Raw genomic sequence first — 23,461 nt, 5'->3', positions numbered from 1 at the left:
ACCAGAAATGACGCCTTCTTGTCCCTTAGAGAACCCATTTGGGAGGCTTTCTTTCCTCCATGACTAAAACTTCTCCCCTTTGGTCTGTAGTTGCAGTCCCTATGAAAGGGGGGGGGGAATCCCAACCCACCCACCAATAGTTTAAAAATCTCACCTTCGTAGCTACGAAATGTGCATTTGTGTGAGAGAACCCCCCCCCCTATGGATATATAGAATATGCATAAGCCATAGTATATATTTAAAATTGTTTTGACAATAGATAGCAGTCCTCCATGTTCTCACCCTCACGCTGGGCCTAGCAACATTTGACCTGCCGGGCAGACATTTCAGGCCCAACTCCTGAATACGGAACGTTCTCCACAGAACTACTTCTGTGCCCATTCTGCCCCCTTCTCCTGCAGCAAAAAAAAGCAGCTGTCCTCAAACCACAGCCCCCTCATAAAAGGAGGGGAGCAGGCACTGGAATTTTCTTTTAAAAAGTCTTCGGGTGTGGAGCCCACTCCCCTTTCTGACGGAGCCAACATCCTGACCTCTCCCATCCAGGGCCACGTCAGTGTGAAGCGGAATTGGCTTCTTTGCTCTCGTTCTTGCTGCTTTTGGGGACGTTTGGCTTCAGTAAGATGAATCGGTTCAGGAGGTCGGTCTCTGAGCTGGCCTGGGGCCCCGAGTAGGCGTTGCCTGTGGACCAGACAGCAGAACCGGTTTCTATTTGGAGAAACATATCAGTGTTAAGAGGGGGAATCAGATAAGTTCACAAGAGGAGGAGAGGTCTTCTCCATAAAGGGGGGGGGCACAGGTCTCAAGAATTATGCATCGTAGGAAGGAGAAACTATTCTCCTCTTCTAATGCTAGACATTGGAGTTACCCTATGAAACCAATCAACAGTAGATTCAAAGATGAACAAAAAGGAAATCCTCCTTCACACAGTGGGTAGCTGCCCTGGGGAACTCACTGCCACAAGATGTAGTGATGGTCACTGGATTTAAAAGGGAGGTGGACAAATTTATGGAGGATAGTGGTTAGCCACGATAGCCAAATGGGGCTCCTGGGTTCAGAGACAGTGTGCCTGATTGCTGGAGACTGAGGAAAGCAAATGCAAATGAGACCAGGTGGGGACACTGGCACATCATATCAAATATATATACAACCAGGAAGGTCTCACGTGCATTTCTCCAAGCACGGCTATCGAAAGAGGTTTTGTCATGACGCCAGGATGCAGCCAAAGGATGTGAAGCACATCCCGAATTACGAGACTGATGCTACGTATCGTAACAGATTTAAACACAGGCAATAATGGGTTCCTTTTATTATCGCTATTATTATTTACGATCTAAACGAACCAATATGAAGTCAGACTCCATTCAGCCGACAGCTAAGCACCCTGGAGTCACGCTGGTTTCCACGGAAGGGATTTAAGGGCATACTTAGCTCTCCCGCTGAAATCAAGGAGACTTTTAAAAAGCACTTTACTTTGGTTAGATTGTATCCATTATGTATTAACAGGTCAATAAAATGTTTAATAACGGTTGGGTGTGCAGGGATAGCATCACAATGTGGCACGAAACTGGGGGATGTACAGTCCGCTTCCTTCATCCATGTCTGTCTACTAATGTAAAGCATGCAAAAGTGAGCTCTTGATCCAGGGATGACTTACTGGAAAGATCACAGGCTGGATTTGAGGATACAAATCTAAAAGAGAGCCCTGTGGGATCAGAACAAAAGTCCACAGAGTCCAATATCCTGTTTCCAACTGTGGCTAGCCAGGAAGTCACAAGCGTAGCCCTTTCCAGCTACCTTGGCAACAGGTGTTCAGAGGTCTGCCTCCGAACATGAAGAATCCATGTAGCGATTATGGTCAGCAATTGCTATGAGACTTGTCCTCCAAGCATCTGTCTACCCCCCCCAACCCAAAGCTATCTAAACCAGTAAATTCCTTACAGATCGTCTACAGCTGTCTGTCCTAAACCCACAGGTAGTCAATTTCATGACCCCAAGGTTTAGTTTTGCTTTGGCCTACAAACAATTTCATCCAGCCTGAAACAGCTTGATCAGATTTATTAATCTGGTTAATTTCTTTATTATAGAGAAATGAAACTAGATAAAAATCATTTTTTTAAAAATAAGATTTTTAAGATTAACAACTGCATTAAAAAAAGTCTGAATACAGAGCCCCAAATACCACCTGCAGTTCAATACTGCCCACCCCACGAATCTTTGGAGCTGAAGTTAAAAACAAAAATTGGCTCAAAGGCGGGTGACAGGTGATCCCACGCAGGAGGGTTGCCAGCTCTGGGTTGGGAAATCCCTGGAGATTTTGCGGGGGGAGCTTGGGGAGGGGAGAGACCTCAGCAGGCTATAATGCCATTGAGTTCACCTTCCAAAGCCACCATTTTCTCCAGGGGAACTGATCTCTGTAGTCTTCAGATCAGTGGAATTCTGGGAAGTTTCCAGCCATCAATGGGAAGTTGGCAGCCCTACCATGCAGGTACTTTGTAGGAGTCAGTAGGTACACTGGAGAAGGGAAGAGACTCCCCATGCTCATATCTGGCTTACACAACTGTAAAATCAAAAAAATGTCACATCTCGGAATCAGAGTTCCCTCTAAGCTGAGTTAGTGTGAACCAGCTCACGGTTTTTTAGCCTCCGGCTCACACATTTTTGTCTTAGCTCAGGAAGGATGGCTCCAGAGCACACTAATTGATGCAGTAGCCCAATCACTCGCTCACAACTTTAATGCCAGTAGCTCCCAAAGTAGATTTTTTGCTCACAGGACTCCATGGCTTAGAGGGAACACTACTCAGAATCTAAGCAGAGTACTCGGATGTGGGACCTCCAAGGAATACCAGGGCTGAGATGTATAGGTAAGCCACCTCTCTGAAATGTCCAAGTCCCACTAGGGGTCGCCAGAAGTCAACCATGACTTCCAGGTACTCATACACACACACACACACACACACACACACACACATGCTAGTTGAGAAGAGGAAGGAACTAGATGAATTCTGGGGAAAGTCAAGTCAAGATTCTACTTAACTGAAGAGAAACTCACCTCCGTAGTTGGAGGATTCCGCAATGTTCTGAGAGCCGGTGATGTGGTGCCAGTAGGCACTACGTGGTAACATGGTCGTAGGTGTACATGGGTAGGAGTAGTGTTCTGTGCCCTTGTTCAACAGCTGGAAGAGAGAAAATAATGTTAGAACTGCACAATTCCTCCCTTGCAAATAAGGAGAAAATTATAAGAAGGGCTGTGATTGGTCTACCAAAAGAAAATGGATTCTGCACTGACACACAGGGCTGGCTCCCTGTTGTCACCCAGTCTGACTATTTGGGGAGTGACTGACCCACAAAGTCTCATCTGTCTGCTCTTCTCCTCCCCTCACTACACCCTGCTTTCCCCCTTTATAACCACGTGGATTGTGCATGTGTATTTGTGTGGATATGTGACTTTCTCTCAGCTTAGCAAAGGCCCGCTACACGCATCTGATGAAGTCACACTCCAGTCTGTGAAAGCTTGTGCTAGAAAAAAATCTTCGGAGCCTTTAAAGTCACTGCATGATTCCTGATTTTGTTTTCATCTTAAAGGAGAAGAATCTGGTAACCCTGGGGAAGAGGCTACTAGCCATGGAGACTAAAGGGAACCTCCACAATCAGAGGCAGTAAACCTCTGAATACCAGTGCCAGCAGGCAACATCAAGGGAAGGTCTTGGCCTCTGTGCTCTGTTTTTGGTCCTCCAGGGCAAGTGGCTGGCCAACTGTGTGAGACAGGATGCTGGACTAGATGGACAACGGGTCAGATTTAGCGGGGCTCTTCTTATAAGAGGAAATGTTGGTTTAGATATGCAATCTGGGCATGTTTCAAAGAGACGCAGCCTGGGCAATCGAAATCCTGCATCATTACAAAAAATCCCTTTTCATCCATCCCAATGAATGCATACGGTTCAATCTTTATAAGTGACCGGTGTTTCCAGCACTCGATTCACAGTACCTAGAGATGAAACGGACAACCCTCCCGCCACACAAACACACACACACACACCCCACCCCTCTGGAAGTGGAAGCTCACCCGCACATTCTTCTCCATCTCCAGCAGAACCCGCTTGTGCTGTTCAGCAATGGCCAAAGTGGCACTGTGGACCCGCTGGTAGATCTGCTCCCCCTCCTGGGTCTGGAAGGTGTAGAGCCCTTCCCCTGCGTCGCACATCCTGCAGAGAAAAAATGGGAAGCATTGTATAATGACAGGTGAGAAGGAAGAAGGGGAGGAGGAGGAGGAAGAGGAGGAGGAAGAGTTGGACTTATACCCTCTCCTTCACTCAGAGTAGCTTACAATGTCCTGCCCTTCCTCTCCCCACAACAGACACCTTGTGAGGTAGCTGGGGCTGAGAGAGCTCTGAGAGAACTGCTCTTGAGAGAACAGCTCTGAGAGAGCTGTGACTGACCCAAGGTCACCCAGCTGGCTGCATGTGGAGGAGTGGGGAACAATGTTCCCTCTAAGCTGAGTTAGTGTGAGCTAGCTCACAGTTTTTTAGCCTCCAGCTCACGCATTTTTGTCTTAGCTCAGGAGGGGTGGGCTAGAGCAAACTAATTTATGCAGCAACCAAATCGCTCGCTCACGACTTTAATGCCAGGAGCTCACAAAGCAGAATTTTTGCTCACAGGACTCCACAGCTTAGAGGGAGCATTGGTGGGGAATCAAACTCGATTCTCCAGATTAGAGTCTGCTGCTTTTAACCGCAAAGATTGTTCACGAGACTCGTGCACGAGAGGCCGGCTATGCATGCCCCATGTTTCCCATTCACCCCAAATGCCACTTTCTACCCGACATTTCACAGATCAACAAAAACACACACTTAAGCCACACGCATACCTAAATCACATACAGGGGGTTTCATAAATACGCCCGCTGCATAGCTGCAGCAGGTGTACCTTGGTAATGGTCAAGTGACATGAGAGACCAATGGGATTCCACCTGGTTCTATAAAAAGCCTCTGACTGGACTGCTTGTCCCCGCCTTCCTGCTTAACTGGGGCTCACCTCCAGGCTGGGCAGTGCCACTCATGTTACCCTAGAGCCACTGTATCACGCAACACACAAAGTTGTCATCTAGTGTCATCCAACAGTCCCAACCAAGCAATGGTCAGAATTCCCTGGAACAACTTGAAAGTTTGGAAACTAAAAGCAACAACCATTTGTTAGTTTCGAATCCTGCCTTTGGGGAACCAGGAAAAAGCTTATTATTACTGTAAGGACCCAAAGCAGTTTAAATCGCTCTCCTCTCCTCCATTTTATCCTCATACCAACCCTGCGAGGTAGATTAGGCCGAGCGCTTGTGACTGGCCAAAGATCACCCAGCCAGCTTCCATGACAGAATCGGGACCTGAACATGGGTCTCCCAATCCTAGTCTGACTCTCTAACCACCACACCACACCACACTGGGGTAACTACACAGTACTATCTGTCTTGCAAATCTGGACCCCATCCAGTGTACCTGGCTCTCTTCCCTCTATTATCCCCACAGCTGCCATATCAAGTATTTTAGGCTGAGAGAGAGAGCAACTGGACCAAGGTCACCCAGTGAGCTTCATAACCCGGTGGGGATTTGAACCTGGAGCTCCCAGATCCTAGCCCAACATTTCACACTCTGCTAGTTCTCAGAGCATGTCATGAGGGCCTTGGTATTGGAGCCATACGACATTACGGGATACCTATTACTCTACTGGTCCCAGATGGCCAGGTGCAACCAGCCTGGTGTAAAGGACAGAGTGCTGGACTAGGACCTTGGGAGACCCAGGTTCGAATCCCCACTTCCACCACAGAAGCTTGCTGGGTGAACTGGGTGAACCATCGCAACTCTCAGCCTGGCCTACCTCACAACAGGTTTGTTGTTGTGAAACAATGGAGGGGAAAATGCCGTTCTAAGCCGCTTTGAGTCCCAGCAGGGGGTGGGGGGTGGGATATAAACAAATAAGTGCCTGCAAATGCATGCATGATTTCTGGGACTCACTCATCTCTGAGGAGACAAGAGTCTCTTCACAACATGGATCTGAAATGAATGACGTCTGGACCCAACTTTCCAACAAGCAACCAGCAAGTCAGGGAGCACTGACCACAACACAGCACTCTCGTTCACTGTTTTGGGTTCCTTCTGCTCATTTTGTGAATTATGGTTATTTTTCTTTAACTGGAAAACAAGGAATACTGCCTTACTTACCCTGACGTATGAACAAACCCCTAAATTTTAGGGAAATGATAAAACAGCCTGATTACTTGGAAGTAATTTCACTAAGTTCAGTGGTACTGTCTTCTCCGTAAGTGTATGCAGGACCACAGTGTAAGATTTGCCCAGCCAGGGTGGTATAGGGGTTAGACGGCTGGACTAGGTTCTGGGAGACCCAGATTCAAATCCCCACTCTGCCAGGAAGCTAGCTGAGTGACTGCTTGGGCCAGTCACGTGCCCTCAGCCTAACCTACCTCACAGGGTTGTTGTGAGGATAAAATGGAGGAGATACAAATTAGGTAAGCCACACTGGGTCTGCACTGAGGAGAAAAGAAGGCTACAAATGAAGTAAGCAAGCATGGACAGCCTACACACAAGCTAAGGATCATAAGGGATACCGTTTTGAACAAATCCCCCCATTCTTTTCTTGTTTCAAAGATTTGAGATCCTCTCATACTGGGAAAAGAGAGGTGAATGAAGCTTCTGCCTTTTTTTTTTTTTTTTGAAAGCCATGAACTACTGGGGCGGGCGGGAGTGGGGTTTAAACTCCCAGAGAAACAAACAGTTTTATTGTCAAAGCACAGCCTGTTCCGAGATCTCAGAGCAGGGTGGGTCTGGAGCTGGGAGGATTTCTCTAATCTCTGTATAAAAACCAGGCAGAATGAGTCAGTGAAGGTCTGGGATAAAAGGAAAAGATCAAATTTCTTTTCCCTTTGTAGCTGGTAATTAGCTGGAGCGGCTAATAGGTGCGGACTTGGGATGGTTTAAATCAGTTTGCAAAAAGTTCAGAGAAGGAGGGAGAGGCCAAAAAGCTCCTAGGAACAGACTTCTGGCTTGGGGTGTGTGTGTGTGAGGGTTGAAATCCCAGCACAGACTGACAATGTCCCACATTTCAGTTTTATTCTTTGAGAGTGAGATTTCCCGTGATGGGTCCTTTCACCCACCACGGTGTGGCTTTTGGCCAATCATAACAGGGACAGATCTACCAACAAGGATCCCGAGTGGTCAACATGAAGGGAAAAAATCATTCTTTGGCCCAGTACAAGTTCTCTTTGGGGTAAGGACAGATGGATATGAATTTGAGCAATAGAGCAGCTGTGGAAATGTTCTCATCTGCCTCTTGTTCACACATGTGCTCTCTCTCTCTCTCTCTCTCTCTCTCTCTCTCTCTCTCTCTCTCTCTCTCTCTCTCTCTCTGACTGAGCTTGGGAGGGAAACCAGTTCTGCAAACGTCTTCACTGTAGACTGCACTGGTTGGCTATCTGTGATACGTTTGGTGGGAAGAGCTGTGAAGGCGCAGCCAATTATGGCAACCCCATCGGGTTTCCAAGGCAAGTAATGAACAGGGGTAGTTGGCCACTTCCTGCCTGTGCACAGCAACCCTGGACTTCCTTGGAGGTCTCCCCTCCAAATACTAGCCAGGGCTGACCCTGCTTAGCTTCCAAGATCTGATCAGATTTGCCTAGCCTGGGCCGTCCAGGTCAGGGCATCTATGATACTACAACCTGTTATTTTTAAAAACTAGGGTAGTGAATATTTTGTTAATAAAATGGATAAGCAGGCATTTAAATGCAAAACTAAAGAGAGAAAAAATCAGAGGAAGCGCATGTGGTGTTTGCTTAGCAACAGTGGGGGTGGGGGGCTGTCCTCACCCTGCAGAGAATAAATCAGGGCTCTTTTTGTAGCAGGAACTCCTTTGCATATTAGGTGACACACCCCTAATGTAGCCAATCCTCCAAGAGCTTGCAGAGCTCTTCTTACAGGGGCTACTGTAAGCTCTTGGAGGATTGGCTACATTAGGGGTGTGTCGCCTAATATGCAAAGGAGTTCCTGCTACGATCATACATATTCCTTTTCCTTCCTTCTGTTTTCCCCCTCATTCTTTCCCTTCCTCCTTGCTAGCTCTATCCTTTCCTTCGCTGTCCCTTCACTTTTCTTTTCCTTCCATTCCAGCCCAACTATGACAATAAATTAAGAATACAAACAGAAAAAAGCCTATCATTAAGAGTTTCAGTCTGACTGACTGAAACATGCAAGTCCTTAACAGTAAATATGAACCTGTGTGGCAAACATGCCCCTCACTGCACAGTCTCTTAGCAATCCCCTTGTTCGTGCAAATACCAGGAGGCCAGGTCTTTTCTGCTGCCAACCCACAGCTGTGGAACAGCCTCCTGAAAGGGGTCAGGCCTACCCTTGGGGCTTCCAGAGAAAGCTTTTTAAAAGACCTTATGGAGTCGCTTGAGCGGGCTCTAGCATACCTGTTCTAAATACCAAAATTAAATTGTGTCAACAAGTCACAACCAACTCATGGTTTTTTTCAAGCCAAGAGATGAGCAGAGGTGGTTTGCCATTGTCTTCCTCTACACAGCAAGCCTGGACTTCTTTGGTGGTCTCCCATCCAAATGCTAACACACGGCCAACCCTGCTTAGCTTCCAAACTCTGACAAGCTTGGGCTAGTCTGGCCTGTTCAGGCTCTCCTGTTTTATACAGTTTAATTATTGCAACAGACAATTATTTTTGCATTGTTTTTAATGTTACCATCCACCTTGGGTCCCGACTGTGTTGTAAGAAAGATGGGGTACCTAAACATTCTAAATAAAAATGAATAAATGCAGAGAGGAGCGGCTGAGGGAGGCCACAGGGCACAGGTGCGCGTCTCTCAAATGCTAACCTGGCTTACCTTCTGTCATGTCTGTTAGAGAGATATAGGATCCCTTAATTAAAATTTACAGGGGAGAAAATCTTTCTCTAGGAATGAAATTATAAACTACTGAATCTGTAGGCTTGGACAAGATGAGTGTCCTTTATGGAGACAAATAGGAAGGATGCACATGACCATCTGCCCACCCACCAGGAAAGAGCAAGACAGATGGCAAGTTGGATATAGTGAATGGGGTAGTTAAAAGTTTGGGACACGCACTCCCGGTTTCATGACAGGTTAAAGTTTAACTCTCCCAGCTGGGACAGGAAGGGTTAAAAAATCTGGACACCCGCATCCGAAGGTCCAGGGAATGGAGGGAGCAAATGGAGTGAAGTCTGACTTGACCAGCATCTGTTTTCAAAGTTCTTCCAGGCTTGCATCCATTTGAGGGAAGGGAGTGCCGAGGTAACACAGAAGCATGCTGAGTGACCTTGGGCCAGTCACACACTCTCAGCCCAACCTGCCTCACAGCATGTTGTGAGGATAAAACGGAGGAGAGGAGAATAGGGTATCAACCTCCCACCTGCTTTCTCAGGCTTGGCTGCCACGCAGACGGGGGAGTGTGAAGAATGTCTACTTTCGCTTTTAGCCTCTCCTATGTTGCTCTTGTTATCTTAGTCGGCCTAAGCAAGTAACCTTGAGTGCCAGCAGAGCCTGGTGTCTTCTTTCCCCTGGGAACTATGAGCTGTTATTTCAGTGGCCCTCATGCTTAGGTGTGATTGTGTGCTTTCCCTTAGTTCTAACACAGAACGTCTAGCGTCTAGATCCTATCAATGTCTCAATAAATTTTATATTCTTTTGAATGACTGTTGTTGGGAACTGATTTCTCCAGGGGTCTGACAGTAAGCTGCTTTGGGTCTCCATTGAAGAGAAAGGCAGGGTACAAATGACATTAAAAAAGAAAAAGAAACTGGGGCTGAATTCAGTACTTTAAGCAATTCCCTGTTGTCAAAACACAATAACTCCTTGGATCATCAGGGTTTGGGTGGCGTCTGCATGGGAGGGAGCCCCGCTTCATATGCACACAGCATACCGTCCAGCCTCGAAGGTAAACCGCGTAGCATCTCGTCCGTAGCGGCGCAGCGAACACAAGGGCCAGGAGACGAGCTTGACGCGAGGATTGTGCATATCCCAGAGGTAAATGTTTTCATGGGTGATCTGAAGCTTGCATTCGCCGTAGATGTCCAGATTTGGGCACGGCAGGAGGAAGACATTAAACCGGTCTGCAGGAGGAGACACAATCGACGGAGGTCAACGGAACCCTTGTGGAGACCGTCTGCCTGCTATAACCTGCCACCCCGTCCATCCTCTCCCCAAAAAAATCCTCGTCCCATCTCAAGTCGATCACTTTCCTACGCCCATATCCCATACCTCACTTCCAGTTTCAAGTCTCTTCTCCAATCCAAACACGAACACCCCCACCTCCTTGTTCTTTTCACTACAGCCCACATGGAGGCCACCATCACTACCATTTTACAGATGGAGAACTCCACTCCCGTAGAATCTCAGTGTAGTTCAGGCCCATTCTTCCATCTGAGGAATTCCCTGCAAGTCCTGTAGCAGCCCCATATTTGTTTACCCAGTCTTTGTCTTATTCACTCTCCAAGGAGCACAGGATGGCATATACAGTCCCCTACCCCCTCCACTTTATTCTAACAACCTTGTGAGACAGTATGATGTAGTGGTTAGATTGTCAGACTATGACATGAAAGTCCCAGGTTCAAATTCCCACTCTGCCAGGGTAGCTTGCTGGGTGACCTTGGGTCATAAGAACATAAGAGAAGCCAATGTGGGATCAGGCCAATGACCCATCCAGTTCAACACTCTGTCACACAGTGCCCAAAAATACCAGGTGCCATCAGGAGGTCCACCAGTGGGGCCTGGACACTAGAAGCCCTCCCACTGTTCCCCCCCCCAAGGACCAAGAATACAGAGCATCACTTGCCCCAGACTTCCTATCTATACCTTGTGGTTAATAGCCGCTCATGGACCTCTGCTCCATATGTTTATCTAATTCCCTCTTGAAGCCATCCATGCTTGTAGCCGCCGCCACCACCACCTCCTGTGGCAGTGAATTCCATGTGTTTATCACTCTTTGGGTGAAGAAGAGTGGCCAGTCACACAGTCTCAGCCTAACCTACCTCACAGGGTTGTGAGGGGAAACGGAGGAGAAGAGGACAATCCAAACTGCTTTGGGTCCCTGCTGAGGAAGTAAATGATGTAAATAAATAGACCAAGCCCTATGAGGAAAGGCTGAGGGACTTGGGAATGTTTACTCTGGAGAAGAGGAGGTTTAGGGGGGACATGACTGCTCTCTTTAAGTATTTAAAGGGCTGTCACTTAGAGGAGGGCAGGGAGCTGTTCCTGTTGGCAACAGAGGATAGGACTCGCAATCATGGCTTTAAATTAAGGAAAATCTTTTTTACAATAAGAGTTGTTCAACAGTGGAATCAGCTGCCTAGGGCGGTGGTGAGCTCCCCCTCACTGGCAGTCTTTAAGCAGCGGCTGGACAAACGCTTGTCAGGGATGCTCTAGGCTGCTCCTGCATTGAGCAGGGGGTTGGGCTAGATGGCCTGTATGGCCCTTTCCAACTCTGTGATTCTGTGATTCTATGAGTACAACTAGCCCAAGGTCGCCTAGTGAACTCCTACACCAGAGTGGGAATTTGAAGTTAGACACCCTGCTTAGAGTCTGACACCACTGCACCTCACTGGCCCTGTAGTGTGCAAAGCTGCCCCCCCCCACACACACACACTTGTCCATGTGGCGAACATCAAGGATCAACAGCTAAGCAGAGCTGACACAGCCAATGGAAGGAGTACTTTGGCACATGCACACTCTCAGTTGAGGAGCCGCCTAATACCAAATCAGAGCACTGGTCCATCAAGGTCAGTTTTACCTAGTAGCTCTGCAGGATCTCAAGTGGAGGTCTTCTGTATCACGTACTACCCAGTCCTTGTTGCTAGAGATAACTGAACTTGGGAACTTTCTGCATGGAAAGATGCTCTGTGACAGAGCCACAGCCCCACCAAGACACAACCTGCACATGAAACTGTCTTGGGTCAAGTCAAGACTTTAAAATCCCCTACCGTCTGCTCCTTCTAACTGGCGACTGAGCTTGGGATCTTCTGTATGTGAAGCAGATGCTCAGCCAGTGAGTTCAAAATGAAGCTACCTCATACTGAATCAGGCCACTGATCTATCCAGGTCAACACTGTCTACTCTGACTAGCAATGACTTGCTGAGTCTCAGGCAAAGATCTTTCACATCACATCCAACCTGATCCTTTTAACTGGCGATGCCAGGGATTCAGCCTGGGACCTTCTGCATGCAAAGCGGATGTTCTACCACTCAGCCATGGCCCTTTTATCAATCAAGATGCTATTTCTCACACCTTCTGTTTCTGTGCTACAACCCAAAACAGCAGCTGCAGGAAAGACTGGTGGGATGTGGCCTATAATTTCCTTCAAAGCTGGCCATGGGAAGAAGGCTCCGTAGGGGAGCCTACTTCAAAAAATTTCAGATTAATTTCATTTTGGAGAGGGCATGCTTTTCATTACACCAATTTTCAGGATTCCATTTTGGGTACTTTTTCATATTCCAAAATTTCAGGATCATGATTTTTGCCATCCCCTCCACATCATCTCCCCACCCCGCCCCCCAGCAGCAAGAGGCAGGTGAGGGGGGGGGAGAGACAAAGCATATCCTGGCAAACTCCTGTTTGGCAGCGTATATGCCCTTTAAATTTTAAAGAAGTCGTTCTTTTCTATAGGAAGACCTGGACTCCGAACTCCAGAGGCCAGGTCTATCCCCATAGAAAATAATGGCTCACATGTAATTTTCTCTTGCTTTCTCTTTCCCCACCTCTGCTCCTGAGCCTCCCAAAACATGAAACGCTCCTGAAATTCCAGGGAATAAATTATCATTATTCCCAGAAATTGGGGAGTGATTTGGTCATTTTGGATACTTCCAAGAAGACCCAAAACAGCTAATTTGGGGTTTGATTTTGGTTGGGGTAGTTTGGAATGCAGCAACCAAAACAGCCCAGACTAGTGCAAGCTCATTAGAGCTTGGAAGCTAAGTAGGGTTGGCCATGGTTAGTAGTGGGATAGGAGACCTCCAAGGAAGACCTGGGTTGCTATGCAGAAGGCATTTGAGACACACACACCACAGGTGAGGCACCTGTGATCTACTTAATTTCTCCAGATGTTGAACAGAATGGCCTCAGTCCCTTGCCACAGGTTCACCTGATAGTCATCCTGCAAGAGAACCTAGAATTGGGATGGCCAGGATGGCACACATCCTGCAGTCCACTTCCACAAGGATAACTGCCCTTATATTGGTATTTAATTTGTAGACACACAAAAAAAAAGTCAGTGTACACAGAGAAATCTGTTTGCACTGTGAAAGTTCCCTCTAAGCTATGGAGCCCTGTGAGCAAAAATTCTACTTTGTGAGCTCCTGGCATTAAAGTTGTGAGCAGGAGATTTGGCTGCTGCATAAATTAGTTTGTTCTGGAGCCATCCTTCCTGAGCTAAGACAAAAATGTGTGAGCCAGAGGCTAAAAAACTGTGAGCTAGCTCACACTAACTCAGCTTAGAGGGAACACTGACTGTGACTGGCACAAAAACTACAACTGTGGTCTAAGTTGGTGTTTGCACACCTGCACAGCTGTTACACAAAGACGCATTTATGCAATGACACCTGGTTCGTGCTCACGATTGTGCAAAAGCTGTGGGTGTGTACAGTGCTATCACTACTACAATGATGCATCCATTAACAGAACAGCACTAACTCACAGGTGTACACACCTCCTTGGACACATGCCACTACTGGCCAGGTAGCAAGCAAAGGTGGTCTTAGTGATTCTGGGGCCCTGGGCAAAAGTTTAGGATGGGCCCCCAGAATCACTACCACACCCCACTGGGGCCCCTCTCCCAGGAACAAGCAAACCCTGTGAGAGGCAAGTGGGAGCCGCTGCTGGAAGCTGGCAGCCCAAGCCTTGGATGGAGCTGGCATAAGTGGCTGCTGCGGAGTCACCTGCTCGAGCCCCACACAGGACAGACACAAGTGGCCGTCCCAGCAAGTGGGCAGCCGGAGAAGCTAATGGGATGGGTGTGGCAGCAGCAGGAGCCTGCATTTTTTCCTTCTCCTCCTCCCCTCCACCGGGTGGGGTGGGACCATGCATGATCAGGCTCCCTACAGCATGGAGCCCCGGACAGCTGTCCCTATTGCTCATTGGCCAAGACCGCCCCTGGTATCAAGGGCTTGCTTGGGCAATGGAACAGCACCCTTGTTTCCTCTTCTCCAGACTCCTACTCTGTAGTACCTACCATTCTCTTCTGGAGCATAAAGGCTCTGACCACTGACCACAGCTTGGTCCCCAACTCTCCTTCTTCCAATTTCCCAGCCTGGCTTCCAGGACTACTTCCAAGGCTTCCTTGGACTACCTCCAAGTCACAACCTGAATCTCAGTGGGGTGCTGTGCATATCGCCATGTCTCTTATAACTGTTTCTAGCTTGCGATTTTCTTCCTCCACGGCAAGCACAAAGCTACCGAGTCCCTCCTTACCAGTGTTCCCTCTAAGCTGAGTTAGTGTGAGCTAGTTCACATTTTTTTAGCCTCCAGCTCACACATTTTTGTCTCAGTTCAGGAAGGATGGCTCCAGAGCAAACTAGGTTATGCAGTAGCCAAATCGCTCGCTCACAACTTTAATGCTAGTAGCTCACAAAGTAGAATTTTTGCTTACAAGACTCCACAGCTTAGAGAGAACATTGTTCCTTACCTGTCTGTTCGCACTGTACTCCAGGCGCCAACAGATCTGGCTCTCCAAGGCTGATGTCGTTCAGCCGGGCCCCCAGGCACTCGATGGACAGGGTCTTGTACCATTCCTCGGCCTCCAGCTCTGCAAGATTGAAACATCCCTCAGACAGTATCCGGTCCCATTGCACAGAAGAGACTATTGAATGCAAACCCAGAAACATGCACCCAAACAGCTTCCCACTCAAAATATATATATGCCATTGCACGCAAACTACCAGAAATTTCATAAATGAATATTTAGCCTCCTACCGGATTCACAGGTGAATGTCCGAGCCGAGTCATCAGTAAAAACGATAGCCACAGCCTGCCGCTTGGTTTCCTTGGGTAGCCTCGTGATGCATTTCACATTGCTGATCTCAGTGACCTATAAAGGAACCAGATGTTTTTGTAGTAGTTCCTCCTCCTGGAACAGCTCCCATCCCAACAGGTCCTCGTTCTCATCTTCCAACACTTACAGGGATGAGGAAGGGAATCCCTGCCCCCAACCCTAAGTGGCTGCCCAATGCTCTACCACATATAAGCTGCTCTGTCTTGAATTTCAACAAGCAACTTAATGGTGTCTCTTTGGGGAATTGGAAAGAAGGAAGCATGCAGCCTGTTTTGGATGGGGTTACAGTCACTGTTGAAAATCAGCCTGGGAGTTCTTGTGGATGGTCAGGTGATGATGCTGTGATCAGGAGCTAAAATATTAACCAGGGCCTTGGGGTGCGGGCATTACATCAACAGTGTACCGTCACTATTGGCTCCTGGTCAGTTTCTGAGCCAGATTCAAAGTACTAGCTTTGACCTTTAAGGCCTTAAACAGTTTGGATCTGGATCTCTTGAGGATTTTAGTGGAGGCTCTGATCAGTGTTCAGTGATCAGGCCATCAACCACTGCTACCAGAGATACCGCCTTGGTGGTGGCACCCTAACTTTGGACTTCTCTATTTGGACAAGCCTGGCTGGCTCCCTCCCTGTGCACCATTAGGCAACAAATCAAGACACTGTTATTTCAGCCTGGGTGGGACCTAGGTGGTACCTGACATCCTGTGCTTCTTCACATGGTTCCAGATGGTTTGAGCTCTCACTGATTTACTACTTGTTTTAGAGGATTTGCTCTTGCACTATTGGTTGATTTTAAGTATCAGGGGGTGAAAGCTTTTTATCATTGTTTATAAACCTCTTGGCGGTCCCATATGTGGATGGAAAGATATGGGGGGTGGTAATAACTGTAATTAATTCATAGCAAAGGAGGATTGGAGAGGCAATTTTATGAAGCGAGGCCAATGAGCTGCCTGCTTTTAATTTCTGGCAGCCCCAGTACCAAGACCCTGGGGGCACCGTATCCACAGCGACTCTCAACTAGGAAGAAAGCAGGGCAGGGAAAGTGAAAATCCCCTCACATAAACCGTGTTCAGTTTTTAGGCCCCTCTCCTGCCTGTGCTTTACAATGACAGGCCTCGTATCAGTGATGTGCAATAAGTTAGCTGGGGACAGGTTCTTATCCTGGATTTTTATGCTGCTTTTATGTTTCTGGTATTTTTTAATTGGCTGGGTCTTCAACAGTTTTTGAATTTTAATGGTTTTATTATTTTACACTGTTTTATTTCATGAGTCGCCTCAAGCAGGTCTCTGAAGAAAAAGCATAACAATGCTTTTAAATGAGTGAATAATTAAATCAGCTCTTTCAAAACATTTCTTAAATTGCCATGTGCTTATTTGAGTTACATATTAAAGCACATACAGTTGCAGGACCACATAATATGACAACAAAGAGACAGGAGGTGATAAGGTACATAAACAACTGTATAGTTTGTTTTACAGCTTTGGATTGCTGCATTCTGCTTGTTCCCTCATTCACGGTGGCCTACCTAGCGTAAACCAGTGGCGTTATGTGCTGTCAAGTAGCTTTTGACTTATGGTGACCCTATAAATTAATGACATCCAAAAAGTCCTATCATTAACAACCTTGCTCATGTCTTGTGAACTGAGGCCCGTGGTGTCATGGATTGAATCAATCCATCTCATGTTGCTGTCTTCCTCTTTTCCTGAGGCCTTCACCTTTTCCTAGCATTACTGCCTTTTCCAGTGAGCCTGGTCTTCTCATAATGTGACCAAAGTCTGATAACCTCAGTTTAGTCATTTTAGCTTCTAGGGAGAGTTTGGGTTTGATCTGATCTAGAACCCACTTGTTTTGTCTTTGATCAGCATCAGTGAGGGCCCATGTTTTTTTTCTGCGATTGCTTCTACTTTATGGACTGGGCTCCCCAATGAAGAAAGGGGAGGGCTGTATTTGGAAATGTTTAGGAGGCATTCTAAGGCTGTTTTATTTACCAGAGCTTTTAATGGAGTTTAGGCTGAAGGAAATGTATTAGGTTTTGTGAGGTGGTGGGGGAAGGGAATTGGGGGTTTTATTGCCACCAATTTCTAAATTATTTACTGCAAGCCACCTGGAGCCATGGGGAAAGGCAGGATCAAACTGTTTTAATAAATGAAACAGTAAAATGTTAGTACAGTTCTAATGAAAGGTGGCGCCGTATTTATGCTACAAGGATATCTTTCCACAGGTTCCTGGTAGGGGACAAAATGAAACACTGACCATTGTGAGTCGACAACAGAAATAAATGGGTTCTAAATATAAGAAAAAACATCAGTTCTTCCTTGGACTTTTTGTAATCTGATATTGTAAAGCTAATTTTTCTAAAGAACATTTCCCCCCCAAGGTGTTCCTATCACACGCCAATTATAATTTCTGCCACAGATTTCTTTGGCTGTGATAGGATAAGAGGTGCCTTGCTGAAGCAGTCAAGCAGGCCATCTTATCCAGCGTCCTGTTTCACACAGCGGACAAACAGTTGTCCTAGGGTTGCCAGGTCCCATCCTCTCCCTGGTGGGGGGATTTGGGAACGTTCCTGGGGGGGCAGGGTCACCCCCGACACAATGATGTCATACAGAGTGATGTCATTGCACGGGGGATGCAGCGCCACGTGCGCACGCCTCCTGCTTTCCCCCAACCATTTAAAGGAAACCTTCCCTTTAAATGGTGTGTGAGGGGGAAGTGGGCACTGCATGCACCTGCCCAACAAGCCGCGAATTCACCACTTGCAGGGCAGGAGCAGGTGGCCCCTGCTTGAAAAGAGTGTGCACAGCACCTTTTCAAGTAGAGCCACGGATGACTGTTGGGGGTGGGGCTTCCCCCCCCAGCCAGCTGGCTGGCTGGCGTCTGGGGGGAGCCCCCCAAAATCAGGGGATTCCCCCGCCCCCCAAAAACCTCCAAAGGAAGTTTAGAAAACTTATAGAGGGCCAAAGTTAAAAACATAAGTAAGTATGGACAAAGGAGTGTTTATTTCAAAGACATATAAAAACCTTGTAGGGGCCCAAGTAAAGCCTCATAAAATGTTAAAAGTGACAAATACACAAAAAAGAACAGTGTATGTGACCTGACACGTTTCGGCTCATAAGAGCCTTCTTCAGAGGTCAAATAGTACAAAGTATAAAATATACCAAGCAACAAAGTCCCTGTAACACATGTAAGGCAATAAACAATTAATAATATAGGACCAAAAATGGAATTGAATGACACACCAAAAGATTTCTATTTGGGGCCACAAATATATCTGGCCTTGTGTCAGAAGTAGTTGTATATACTGGAAATAATATCAGTACCAATATGTACCTTCCTGTTTAGGTCCTAAGAGTGCAAGTAAGATTGCCTTATCAGGGACAGTAAGTTTTCTAAACTTCCTTTGGAGGTTTTTGCTTGGTTGGTTTAGTCCCCCCCCTTTTTTTTGTTGAATCCCCCACCCCCACCTGGGGACTGGCATCCCAAAAGGACCAACAAATGAGGCACAGAGGCCAAAGCCTTCCCTGATGCTGCCTCCTAACATAAAACTGCAGAGGCTTACTGTCTCTGAACACAGAGGTTCTCTTTAGTCACCATTTCAGGTAGCTATAGATGGACCTCTCCTCCATGATTTGGTCTAAACCCCTTTTAAAGCTAATGTATGCTAGATTCATAATATTTGATTCAGATGAGCTACTGCTCTCTGGGATTTATTCATTTCTAAAGCTTGTTTTCCACGGAACAGTCTATAAATTTTATTACTGCCTAATCTTCTGTGGGTTTCCCCCCTAGTATTCGGGTTTCATGAATTATTATGCCCATCAGAACCACCTTCCTGGTATCCTGAAGGACGTTTCATCTCTTCTCTGCCAAGGCATTAATCTTAAAGAACTGATGAATTTCAGATGAGGGCTTTATCAGAAATAGTTTCCTTTAATTTTAAGGAGCAGTTGAGACACCATGAAAATTATGTGGGATGCTGATCCAGCCACTGAACAGCCACAGACACGTGGCCCAAGATAGTTATTGCTGAATCAATAGCTGCCTAATGTCAGTTAAATACCTAACAAAATTGGCCTCAGACTTGATTCAATAATCACACCTTTTTTGCTTATTGTATTTTACTTCATTGATACCCTCCTTTCTCCCCAGTGGTGACCCAAAATGGTTTGTACTGTTCTCTTCTCCTCTATTTTTATCCTTGCAACAAGCAGCCTGTGAGGTAGGTTAGGCTGAGAATCTAACTGTCCAAAAGGTCAGAAAGTTTTTGCAGCCAAATGGGGTCTGAACCAGATCCTACTGTGATGCTCTAACCACAGACATTGTTCCCCTCATGTTTTCGTCCTGCTTTTTTCCTCTACAACGCTTGCTTCCTCTGCCACATGCACAAGATCAGTGGTTCCGAGGAGGAGGAGGAGAAAAAGAGACTGGATTTATACCCTGCCCTTCACTACCTGAAGGAGTCTCAGAGCAGCTTACAATCACCTTCTCCTCCCCACAACAGACACCCTGTGAGGTAGGTGGGGCTGAGAGAGCTCTTTCGAGACCTGCTTGTGAGAGAACAGCTCTGAAATAACCCAAGGTCACACCAGCAGCTGCACGTGGAGGAGTGGGGAATCAAACCCAGTTCTCCCAGATTAGAGTCTGCAGTCCTAACCACTACACCAAACTACACTACACCAAAGGAGCCCTGATACACACAGAAGTGCTAGCAGCAAAAGAGGTGAGCATCACAGCAGAAGATACCCTTCACAGCATCTGCAGAGAAGCATGAAGGGAATTATGTTATAGGACTCAACTTGTAGTTCATCTCATCAAGTGATACATGACACTTTTAGGGTTTGGAATTACTCTTCCTCCAGAAGTCTAATAAATTATATTTATTAAAACATATTTGAATTTTGAATGCTTGGAACGTAATTTTTATTGACAGTGCCAGTTTAATCTAAAGAAGAAACAATACTCAGGTCTTCTCCTATGATGATTTCACCTTCCTTAAAGTTATTAAGGGTGTCTAAAGATTTATCAGGGACGAGTATATGATTTACACTGGGAGAATATATCAATGCTAATATAAAAGTGGATTATTTTAAATAGGAAAAGAGCCCTTGTATCTACCTCTGGGATCTCCAAGTATTCATACAGTCAAAATCAAACTTTTCCACAACTCCTCTAGACTTTGAGGAGCCCGGCTCTATGTAATGTATTCAAAAGCAAGAATCTTTTAGAGACTGGCAGCTTGGTTCCTATGGGGTGGCTCTTGTATACCAAGGATGTATCAGATTTATCTTTCTTAATTGTAGTAGCAACTCTTCTTCCTTTGATGGGATTGCTTAATCCCTTTACATTAAATTATATTATATTAATAGTACTCACAAGTCTTTATCAATAAGTCAGCAAATTCTGTATAATAACATACATTTATCTCCAAGAAGAACTGTAAAACCATTAGGCAAATTGCTTCTGTAATTAAGGGGGGAGGGGGAATAAGATGAACACATTATGGAATAAAAACAAGAACACTGAAAGATAGCTGAAGTTAGAACAGGTGACTGAACTATTGTCACTTCTACCAGGAACATAGTTATTCTCAATTTAAAGTTTTTAGAGGTAAGCAATGGACATTGCAATATATTTACTAGCAGAGATATGTATGTTGCTAGCACTGCATCTTTGCATAGCTTCCTTGGCAAGGAAGATCAAATTGGTTTGTTTCAGCTGAGACACTATTTGCGATTTGCATTACAGATGCTTACAGTCCCAAAGGAATCTGGACAATGAGGCTGCATGCTTGCTTTTTTAAGTTCCCATGTTTTTCTTTCTGGTTTTCCTAGACCATTTATACCATTCAGCATTGTTTCCAAAGCCGGTGTCCTCATTACCTTTAGTTTTTGACAGGCAAGATGATTGTGAAGCATTCAGATTTGTTGGCATTTCTCATGTAAAGTAGCTGCTGTCTAAGGCATGGGCCCTGCAGATCCATTCCACTATCAGAGGAGCTTTCCACTGGCGGAAGGAGCCTTAACTCTAGCAGCTTTTGTGTCAGGAAAGGTGCTTTCCTCTGGAAGAAAGTACTTCGCTAGCAGAACAGATTCACAGGACCCAACCCTGTGTTTGGCCTTCTTTATGATCAATACGTTTGAATGGATAGCTTCAGTGTCAACCTATCTTTGCAGCACACAACTGCTCTGTGAAAGGACAGACGACTCATATACACCTGAGTGTACCTGTGTGTAAATCTTGATATACTGCAACTGGTGCATTATTAAAGATGACTGGTTGGATTTTATGTAATTCTTTGAACAAGGTTTCTTTCATACGAAATGCTGCAAAGTGCGCTATAAGATCTCTAGGAGGGACTGATTGTGGCAGCTCAGGCAAGAGAGTTCATTTGAGTCCTCTCAAGGTGATTTCCTGTTATAAGAGGGCAGGAGGAGAACAGTAAACCATCATTCTAGACACTGGAATAGACCTTTCCTCCCCGATTCTGTATGATTTTTGGCATCTCCCATAAGTGTGATTAATACCTGTAAGGAGGAGAAAAGGTAAAGGACAGAAGCCTCGGGGATGCCGTCTCAACCAAAGCTGTGTAGGGATGGCCCATTCGGACCCCTTTCGGGCTGCTGAAAGCAGATTCAGATTCTCTGATCTGAATCGGCTTGATGCTGAATTGCTGCCGAATTTCGGCGGCAATCCGGCCCCGTTATATCTGTCCTGCTCCGGAAGTCACGGGCTGTGGGGGCCAGACCCCGGAACCCCCGACGAACCCCACAAGACCCCCACCATACGCCTTACCGGGAAGGGGAGAGCACAACGTTCCGGCGAGGGAGATGGGAGCGGCGACCCCGCCCACAGTGCGCCGCACCGGCTGAGCCAGGGGGCGAGACCGGGGTCCGCAGAGCAGCCCCCGGGAAGAAGAACGAGACGACAGCAATGGGGCCGACAAACCGAGAACAGGCACAGACTGGCAAGAGCAGCCGCAGACCGGCGCCGGCGGTGCGGCCCACGGGCCGCCAGAGCCACCACCAGCGTACCAACATCCACCCCACTGGCGTCCCGGTAGATAAAGGAGGGTGGATGGACGGTCCTGGGAGCAGGGTGGGGAGATAAAAGGCAGGGTGGAGAAGGGGACGGGGAGGAGGAGTACGCTGTGAAATAGAGGGAGATGCAGAGAGAGAGAAACAGAAGACGGGAAAGAAAGCTGGAAAGGCGTTCACAGCATGCTGGCAGAGGGACACTCCGGGTGCACTTAACCCTGTCCCCTGTCTGTCTGAGGCCCCTCACTCCCTCTCCCTTTTTGGAGCCGACCACTTCCAGGGCCGCCCGTCCCGCTGGAGCCCGACCATGACCACGACAACACGATCCCCAGAAGAAAGTAAATTTTTCCCCACCATAGAGAACAATGGAGTGGATAGGGGCAACCTGTTTGGGGGCCCATAGAATTGGACCCCCTGGTCCAATGTTCTTCAAACTTGGTTGGTACCTTGGGGAGAGGCTCCTGCAGCTACCCTGTGAGTTTGGAGCCTCTCCCTTAAACCCCCTCCCCTCCAGCCCCCAGAATATACCCTATGTTTTCGCCATTGACTTCAATGGCCCATAGGATATAATGGGGCTGAAACTGACATTCGGCTGCCAAAGACTCCTGAATAGCTCCTACTGCCGAAATTGACATGCAGGAGTCTTTACCGAAAAATTTTTTTGCACACCCCTAAAGCTGTGCAATGCTAGCCTGAACATGCAAACCCAAGCATCACTGAAGTTCTTTAATAGAAATATCTGGTGGAATCCGTAATAGGATCTTCTGGAATTGTGCAATTCAGCGCCAGTAGGTTGCAATTATCAACGAAACAGGAGAATCTGCCAAAGCTGGGCATCAATATGCCAAGTGGGACGATCAACGTGACATCAAATGGGTGGGTGGGTGGGAGCAGCTGCACGCATGTTTCAGTCCATCAAAGCTATCTGCATAACCAAACAATGCTCCTTAGAAAGACTGCACGTTCCTGACTAACCCACTTTTGATGTGGCCCATAACAGGTGTGCAACTGAAATTTCAGCGCATGTAAACAGCCATCCAACCACTGGTATAATAACAGACAGCAAGCAGATCCTCTTGTGGCCGCCTGGTTGCCCTTCTGTTTTTATTGCCTAACACCAGGGCACCACTGAAATAGCTGTGATGTAGTTTGATCGCCATTGTCTAAGGGTTAAGTTTATAGCTTTATCTTGATTTTTATTGTTTTATGTTCATGTAACCCGCCCTGAGCCCACTAGCGGGAAGGGCAGGATAGAAATTGAAGCAAATAAATAAATAAATAAATCTTATCTTCGTGGGTGAGGCATTGCCAAAGCAAGAAGGGCACCACAGTTCCAGTGGCAGACCCTGTGCAGAAGAA

At 46.8% G+C, this 23,461-nt stretch overlaps 1 protein-coding gene across 1 annotated transcript in view; it reads right to left on the bottom strand.

The window, feature by feature from the left end:
* Positions 1-269: 269 nt before the first annotated feature.
* Positions 270-23,461, bottom strand: part of DOK4 (docking protein 4) — a 44,224-nt gene continuing 21,032 nt past the window's right edge. Inside the window, exons 3-8 of the mRNA XM_015409652.1 lie at positions 14,991-15,105; positions 14,704-14,823; positions 9,951-10,140; positions 4,064-4,202; positions 3,050-3,173; positions 270-705 (exon numbers count right to left, since the gene is read on the bottom strand). Coding sequence (XP_015265138.1) covers positions 551-705; positions 3,050-3,173; positions 4,064-4,202; positions 9,951-10,140; positions 14,704-14,823; positions 14,991-15,105 — 843 coding nt within the window. The 3' untranslated portion in view covers positions 270-550. The remainder of the gene's footprint in view (positions 706-3,049; positions 3,174-4,063; positions 4,203-9,950; positions 10,141-14,703; positions 14,824-14,990; positions 15,106-23,461) is intronic.

Source organism: Gekko japonicus, unplaced genomic scaffold, assembly GCF_001447785.1.
Source record: "Gekko japonicus isolate JY-2015 unplaced genomic scaffold, Gekko_japonicus_V1.1 scaffold2984, whole genome shotgun sequence".
Lineage (NCBI taxonomy): Eukaryota > Metazoa > Chordata > Lepidosauria > Squamata > Gekkonidae > Gekko > Gekko japonicus.
This window is presented reverse-complemented; position numbering and strand designations above follow the sequence as displayed.